General features: G+C 31.4%; 1 protein-coding gene across 5 annotated transcripts; it reads right to left on the reverse strand.

Moving 5' to 3' along the window:
* Positions 1-296: 296 nt before the first annotated feature.
* On the reverse strand, positions 297-3,981 carry LOC100782077 (probable glucuronoxylan glucuronosyltransferase IRX7). Of its 5 annotated transcripts, XR_005887575.1 has the most exons (6): positions 3,429-3,981; positions 2,852-3,213; positions 2,361-2,611; positions 1,282-1,867; positions 958-1,128; positions 297-761 (listed from the first exon to the last, which is right to left on the reverse strand). XR_005887575.1 is itself a non-coding variant. In XM_014764592.3 (4 exons), exons 1-4 carry the CDS (start codon positions 3,718-3,720, stop codon positions 1,387-1,389), a joined length of 1,386 nt encoding a protein of 461 aa, XP_014620078.1. In that variant the 5' UTR covers positions 3,721-3,981; the 3' UTR covers positions 831-1,386. The 5 variants fall into 5 exon arrangements, 1 of the variants encoding a protein (XP_014620078.1); XR_001383748.3 differs by lacking the exon at positions 958-1,128 and having other exon boundaries at positions 298-761; XR_001383747.3 differs by lacking the exon at positions 297-761 and having other exon boundaries at positions 831-1,113.
* Positions 3,982-8,870: the final 4,889 nt, after the last annotated feature.

Genomic DNA, 8,870 nt, shown 5'->3' on the forward strand with positions numbered 1-8,870 from the left:
CCTAACCTAAATAATATGGCCAGTACAATTAACAAATTAAGACTATATGTGGATATTACTTTTTATTTTATTTTATTTTATGCGCCTGTATCCTTTAATTAAACATAGTCGACGCTCCATCAGTGTCACTGATCTGCAGTGATACACTCCATGGCCAGTCTCCAGATACCCTATTTGAATTGATAAAACAACAAAAGAAAACTCATGAAAAACAATGTATTTTTTAATAATAAAAAAGTAAAACAATTTTAAAAATCCCTTTCTTTTGACTTTTTAAGTTAAATTTTAAAATTTCCTACCCTCTCTGTTTCTTTTCTTATAAAAAAACACAGTTGATTTTTTTATTCTTATTTTACTCTTTAGCTTAATTAAAAAACTACTATGATCTGCATTTTTTTTTCAATCTCACAGAAGACACTGAAAAAACCAAAGACACCAATGATGCCCCTTTCATCTCAATCGATTCTCTGGTTTTTCTCCATGCTTGCGTTGATTTTGACAACCCTTTAACACATCCGTGACCACTGACAAGTCACAACCCCCATTAACTTGCAAAAATTTAAAATTGGTAAAAAATTAAACTACCAGTATAAAAGTTATGACATTTCTGACACACTCGCACCCCACACCCTCTTCTTCCACTTCCTCCGTCCATCTCCATTCTCATTAATCATTTCACTGACAAATACCAAAAATCTCTTCAACCTTTACCACCCATTTCCAGCTTCGTTTTCCGAACCCTTTTGTCACCAATGACCAACCTGACACAACACAACCCTTACTCAAATCCCAGTTAACACAACAATAAAATACTACTAACACTATGTACATTTGAAAAAATGAAAATTGTGTATTCTTCTTATAACAATTTTATATTTTTATTTACAAGAAAAAATGATATTACAAAAAATGATTTAGCTCCCGTCACACTTGTACTTGTATTTTTTTTTTCTTTACCTCCAAAGATATTTCTCAGTCCAAGCCGCAAAACAACGAATCAATTCTTGCCATGTCATCACCCCCATAAACCACGTCACCATTAAATACTCGAAGAAAGTCTTGAACCTAATCTGCTGCTACTTGGGCCCCAACATGAGTCAGTAAATTCCAGGTCTGAAGAAATTCCAGCTGTCATCCACTCGATGTTAATATTTCTTTATTTATCAAGTAAATGTTATTAAGTGCTCTTGGATAATTAATTTTTTTTTTTACTAAGATAATAAAATTATAAATTCTTATGAAATTTTTTTTATTTTAATTCTTTATCCATTAGCCACGCACCTATTTATTATCGTCCTGCAGCGTGTTTTTGAAATGTCATCTTCATTACCACCGGTGAGTGAAGAAGTAAACACAAGTGGGCGCCGAGTTTAACTTTAAACCCGCTTACGTGTCAAAATCCAATTGGCGAGAAACCCTCGAGCTTCTGAAGGATCTATCAAGCTTTTCACTTAAAGCCCTTAGGATCTGCCACGTGGCATCCCCTTTCTGGACCTGGCTGTTGAAAAGTAGGGCACTCCTCGTCACTGGGTCCCACAGGTTCCTCTGAATGGTGCTGAGGTTTGTCGCCGCCACGCGCTCGAGTATCTCCGCCAGCCTCCCCACGTCTTTCTCCGCCACCGTGATTGATATCTCCGGCCACTTCACGGCGGAGATAAACGGCAACCGGATACCGTCCGCTATGATTACTGGCACGCAACCCAAGGCAACGGACTCGACCAGCCTCGGACTCCATGGGGCCCACCCCAGAGGACATAAACAAAACACCGAACGTGCAATCTCTGACTGGTAACCGGCAAACCTTTGCCTCTGCAGGTAAAACCGCCGATCACCGTTGAACTTCCTCCATATCACCGTCCGCACTTTCCTTCAAAGTTTAAAACAGTAAATTCAGTAAAAATAAATAAATAATAAAATACAAGTAATTAAAGAATATCTTTTTCTTCATAAATACGACAAATTTGCTATAAATCATATTTTTATGAATTGAAATAATGATTTTTTTTTATAGTGTAAAAAAATTATAGTTACAATATATTAAAATTAAAGAAGAAAACTTAGATTGAATTACATTAATTAGAATTTCATCAGTTAATCTATATAAACATCGTTGAAATAAAACTATTTTTAATTAAAAATTAATATCAAAATTACCCATCAAATAAATAACTAAGTTTTGACTATTTTGTACAAAATTAAATTCTTAGTTAATTATTCATTTAACTAGACAGATGAAAAGGAGACAATTATCAAGCTATATGTAAATGTAAGTTTTGACTATTTTGTACAAAGTTAAATTAAATCCTTAGTTAATTCCTCATTTAAGTAAGAGAGATGAAATGAAGGTAACTAAGTATTACTTGCTGTAAAATCGTCCACTAACGTTCTTAGGATGAAGTTCCATTTTCCCTCGGAAGAAAGCCCAAATATCTCGCCGTCCGTTCACCGGAAAATTCTCCATGGTGTCCCGTACACTTTCCGGCGAAACGTACGGCGGAATCACCACGTGCTCGACACTCTGGCACGGGTGATCATACACTACGCCAAACGTCTGCAACACGATCGAGTTCCTCATAATCTCTGGCACGCCATCAGCCATCGCCACGTCCTCCTTCACCCAAAAACAAACAAACAAAAAATCATTCAGATGTGTTCATTCGGAGAGAAAGAGACTGCAAAAAGAGTGGAAATCAACAATAAAATGATGTAATACAACATTTTTACGTTGAACTTTAATTCAAAACATACATCTCAATTTCACCTTCTTTTCATTTTTTTTCACTCAACCAAACCGACCCTCAGCGAATAATAATCGAATCTACTAACGACAAAACACGTTCAACGCACGTACCAGGGTGTGGAAACACGAGCCAAAATCGTGCGAGGCGACGAAGACGTGGTCGGAGCCTCTGCTCCGGTTCCAGAAGGGGTACTCCGAGGAGACGAGGCTGACAGCGGACGCGATAAGGGAGCGCGCGTGGCCAATCGCCGGGAAGCCGTTGACGGTGCTGAAATTGCAAGACACATAAACGGGGACGAAGAAAAAGTCAGCGTCGTATGGGTCAAACGTGCGAACCTCGCTGGTCAACAAAGCCCTGTGAATTGCAACCTCCGACGCGAACAAATGTTTGCTGCACCTCTCGTTCGATAACCAATCCGTGTTGTACTTCTGAGGAAGATCATATACAAACACCTTCAAGTTCTTCAAAGACCCTAATAACAATAAAAAATAAAAAATATAAAATATCATCACCGGTAGTATGAATCAACTGACATTCGTCTCGAGTTCAAGTTTTTTTTGGTTATGCAGCCATCATAAATACTACAGGTGTTTTTTTAATGACGTTAAAAATACTTGTCTTTTTTTAGTAAAGAAAAATGAGAAATTTAAAATAAGGATGAAATAAAATGAGATTGATTGTGGCTACCTAGAGAGTTAAGAGCTTGTTGTTGAGGAGGTGTGGTGTGGTTTGATTCCATGAGGGCTCTCGAGACGTGAGATGGTTGTTTGGAGTGGTGGTTGTTGTTGTTGTTGTTGCTGATGAGGTAGGAGGTGAAGAAATAGAGGGAAAGAGAAAGCCAGAGAACCCATTTGTAGTATCTGTAGAGGCAGTTTTTTTCTTGCTGCTGCTGATGATGATGATGAGGTCTGCCATGTTTGTGAAGGAGTTTCATCTTAACGTAGTACCCCCTGCTATTTGGGGGTCTTTTCTGAGCCATTTCATTTAAATTCAGAGAGAAAAAAATAACAACCTAGATCAAAGGTGGTTGGGAGGGTGCTGTCTGTTCTGGTTTGAGAAGAAGTAGAGACGAAGAAACAGTGACAGGAGGAGAAAGGGTGGAGTTTTGTTAGCACTTCGTTTTTGCCTCAAGAGTAAACAAACAACGGGGGTTTGTCGATTTTTTTTTATTTGGAAAAAGTGGGGGTTTGATACTTTGATCAAATTATTGCGTTCATCAAGGGAAAAAAAAAACATTATGGGCTTTGTTATTTTCTTGGAGAGTCGTGGTGTGTTCCAAATTTTGATTATTCCCTAATTATTGAAGGGTTATTTTTATTATTATTAGCGAAAAGAAGGAAAGGTGGAACAAATTAATAAAGAAAAATAAAAAAATGTGTGTGAGACAGAGATTGCTTGTAAGGTCACATGGTAAAAGACTCAAAGGTAGAAATGGATCAGAAATGAGGTTGGTTACGAACTCGGTTATTAGGCAACTTTTTGATATTCTTTGGCTCTTTCTCAGTACTTTTAAATTTTGTTGTTTGAAATTACCTATTAAACATATCGGAAATTAAGATTAAAAGAATCCAATTAAAATTGAAAACATTCAAAAAATTATAATATAAAATAATAACAAAATTGAATATGTGTATTCAAATTTTGAACTTAATCGGATTCAAATTGAATTAAATTTTCAGACACATTTTTAAAATTATATTTAAATTTAATGACTGTGCACAATAAAAATTTTATACCAGCAATCAATTAAAAATTATCATTAAATTTATTAATTTACATTTAATTTATGTCTTATTCTAATATATTTTTTTTACATTTTGATAAATTTATATATTAAAAATATTGAAAGGTAAAAATAAATCAAATTCAAATAAACTTCGATTAAACAAGTTAAGACTTACGTTTTAAAATTTAAATTTAAATTAATTAACTTTTTCTCGTTAAAGCTGGTTTAATACAATCTCCGATAATGGCAAATTCTACCGCGATAATATACTCGCATTTGATGTGCGCACTGTTTGGATTGAGCTGGTGTGAGTGATTCTAGGTACAACCAATTTTTGAGGCTTTACAAAGAAGATAAGGTTGTCTTAAACATGTTTTACAATCAATATAAATATCATATTAAGTAATAACATCAAGATCAACGTGACAATCTCTGTCTGGCGATCATTCTTGAAAGTGCATACAGCCAATGAGGTAATGTCCAAGCGATTGAACAGTGAATCATATTTGATGCAAATGCAATGCTATGCAATTATTGAAGACAGATATTATAAAAGAAATAAATAAAATAGTATAGATATTATAAAAAAATATTTATTTTTAAGTAGTTAAAATAATTATTAGATCCTTAATGTTGGTTAATATTTTGTAAAAAAAAAAAGATCCTTAATATTATTAGATTTGGGATTGAAATTTGGATAATGAGTTTAAAGGTTGCCAACACATCTAAGATTGGTTGTAACCATGTGCGTTCCATGCAAAGCTAGAAATTAGAAGAAAAAGAAAAAGAAAAAAAAGCAATCATGTGGATGATGCAAAGCTCAAACTGAAAATAGGGTGAAAACAAATATTGATATGTTATTGAAAATTCCTAACAAATACAAAGCGAATTGAATGACCACCGTGTCAAGCTCCATCCCAATCGAAATTCACCTACTAAAATGGTTGCTCCACTCATAAAATTAAATCTATGTACCTAAATTCCCCCCTCACTAATTAGGTATAAACTTTTTCCTGGTTTACAAACAGAAATTGAGGCTGACGTTAAATAAAAACAATTATAAGAACTAAACTAGGAAAATAAATTTATATACTAAAATAAGAAAAAAAAATTAAGAGAACTAAAGAAAAAAAATATTATTTTATATAAGAACTACAAAGTTATTTAAGTGAAAAGTATTTATAAAAATCGAACCATTAATAACACATTTTCGTTGCCTGATATGTTTGATTACCTATTTCTGTCTGTCTGTTTTTTATTTTTGAAAAAGTCTCTTCAAGTAATCAAACCCTTCAAATATAAAAAATGACCAAAAATAAAAGGTCCCTAAATAATAGGAATTAAAAAATTAATTAAGCCTAACAAAAAAAGTTCACTCGTCGATAATTAATACTTTTGAAATAAGAGGAATTATTTTTCCAATAACTTCAATTATGAAAAAAGAACTATTGTTAATAGAGACTAAACTTAAACAATTATTTTGTTCATTATATTAAGAATGCCTATTCTTTAAAAAAAAATGTCTATATCTTGAAAGTTCTTTCAATGAGAATAAGAAAAATAAATTTTAATGGTATAATCATATGAGAAAGTAGCCTATCTAGTAAGAATATTTCTGTCATTAGTTACTTATTTTAAAATTCCGTCGTTTAATTTTTTTTATTATTAGAGAAGATCTATATGTCATTTATTTTTTTATTATCTATTATTGACAAAGTTTAAGTATTTTCATAATGTGTTAATATCATAATATGTGCAGATTATTTAGTATTTAGTAGATGTAAACATTTTATGCTATCACGTGGCTGAAAAAGAATTATTTAACATTATTTATTTTTTCTTATTAAGAATTATACTTTCCCTAGCCCTAGCCAGAAGCTGGCCACACATACATAGGTGATGAATTGATGATATGATAGCTAGGATGATATACTTGATCGAGGAAAGAGGAAAAGGGCAAGTATGGCACACGATATTTCCATAATTAATAAGTCTCTTATAGCCGTTTTTATGAAAACCTATATGGTATTCTCATGCAGTCGAGATATGAATCACTAGATCAGATATTTAATTACTTATGGGTTGTTTATTGATTTGGTTTATCTGATATATGTTAAAAAATTAATATATATATATATATATATATAATATGTCTAAAAAAATGTATTTTAAAATTAAATTTTTTAATATGATTAAATTATAAATATTATATAATTATAAATCATTTTATGAGTATTATTATTAAATAATTAAGAAATTTTTTTATTTTTTAAGATGAAATATAAAAGTTACTGAATGATTATAAATAAATCTAAAAAAATATATAAAATACATAAATATCATATCGAATCATGATTAATATGATAATAATTAATTATTATATATTGTTATCAAAATAAATAAATATTATCAGAACATATTATATATCATTTAATAATTAATTATCAACAATTTAACATGTGATATGAATTAAAAAAAAACATTTTTGATCATACTAATTCAGTCCAAACAAATCCAAACAGATCAAATTGGATTTCTTCCATTTTCAATCTTATACCTTAATTAGATCGTTCTAAACACTAATCCGGATCCGGGTTCAACCAATTGACCGGTCCGATTTTAATAATTATGGTTATGGCAACACACATAAGCCAGGAAAAGAAACTCATAAATAGTGAAAGCGTTAAAAAAATTAAAATTAAATGGTTTAGACTTGACTGATCAAAGAAGCAGCATTGGTTGACGTATGGGAACACAAATTTATTCACCGGCCAAGATGGTGTATGTCAATGTAATTTAAAGGTAGTATTAAAGAATAAGCTATTTGCTCTTGTATCTTGGGCTCAAAGGCAATAGGATTGGTACGCGTCACCTAAAATGAAATCCAAAGAGAGACATTCTGTGTGGAATATGACACCATTGGAGGATTTTTCTGTTAAGAGTTTTGGTCAGATATGCATTCAAAATACATTTGGATTACTTGTTTGAGCAGCCAGACACAAACATAGAGTAAAAAACTAAAAATGCGTCTAGCCTACGTTGCCATAATTATTTCTTAATCAATCGATGACATCAAAGATTTTGGCTTCAACTGTCACTTGTCAAATATTAATGGCTCTATATTGATGGTATATATGCAACAGTAATACAAAAGCGTTGCAGCCATCCGTGAAAATATAAATATAATTAAAGCTTCAATATTTTTTTCTTCAAATTTTGATTGTTTATTTTTGGTCCTTTAAATTTTTTAAAAAAATATTTAGTGTATGTAATTTGCCACTTTTGGTTCTTAATTTGTGATCATTTTAGTCCTTAAATAATAATGATCAAAACCGACCTATTTAAAAAAAAACACTTTTAAATTGGAGGGATTAAAAATAAACTTGACCCAAATTTAAGGATATTCTTAAACCTATAATTAAACTTCAAATAAATGTGGTTGGCTTTCTTTCTTTCTCTTCTTAATCCTTTTTATTGTTTAGGATCTTGACTCGTACGAGTTTTTTTTACTTTCCTTTCTTTGTCTTGTCTGCTTTTCAAGTCAAGTCCTTTTCCCTCTCTGATTAAGGAAACTAACAACGATCAATATTACACGTAAAAAACACACATAAAAGCTAAGCCAAATTAAAGTATTTTTCATCGGCAAGGGATATCTATAGAACCACTCAAGGTTTTATTGACTCACTGAACAATTGTCAATTATTCTATGACATGATTATAAAAGATAAATACCAAAGACGAAATGTCCTTGTCTTCGGGCGATTTTGTTTCAACTATCAAAGATTATTTTGAAAACGTACGTATCTAAATTACTCCTCTCTTTATTTGGTGGCATTAAAATTGTAAAATGAATTATATTATGTATACAACATTGTTATAATATTTTTTGTTTTAATCTTTCCGTCATAACATTCATTTTACTTTTGTACATTTTCTCTTATATAAAAAAGAATCTACAAAATGTCAAAATTGAAATTATATAAATATATTTTTCTCACGATATATATATATGAAGCGGCGAAGTGGATAAATAAAACAAAAGTGTTAGTAATGATTGAAGGGATCGATATGGGGTCTCCCTACATATGCACTTTGGCTGCACACACCTAAATGACTCCTCTTATAATACACTACTGATTGTTGTATTCCCTTTGCTAGGTGAGGGTGGGTGCGAATCTCAAATTAAAAGCCTCAAAGCTGTGGTATGAGATAACGTTTTCCACTTTCATAATATATTTTTTTTCTCTTTATAATTTAGGGTATTTCTCAATCAAAACTCAAGGGCTATCAGATATTAAAATTTATTTAAGGTGTTAACTTCTCTTAATAATTTTGTTATATATACAAATTTAAAGATTGAATATGTTATTATATGTTTAAAAGATAAAATTATTTGCCATGTC

Source organism: Glycine max, chromosome 12 (genome assembly GCF_000004515.6).
Source record: "Glycine max cultivar Williams 82 chromosome 12, Glycine_max_v4.0, whole genome shotgun sequence".
Taxonomy (NCBI): Eukaryota; Viridiplantae; Streptophyta; class Magnoliopsida; order Fabales; family Fabaceae; genus Glycine; species Glycine max.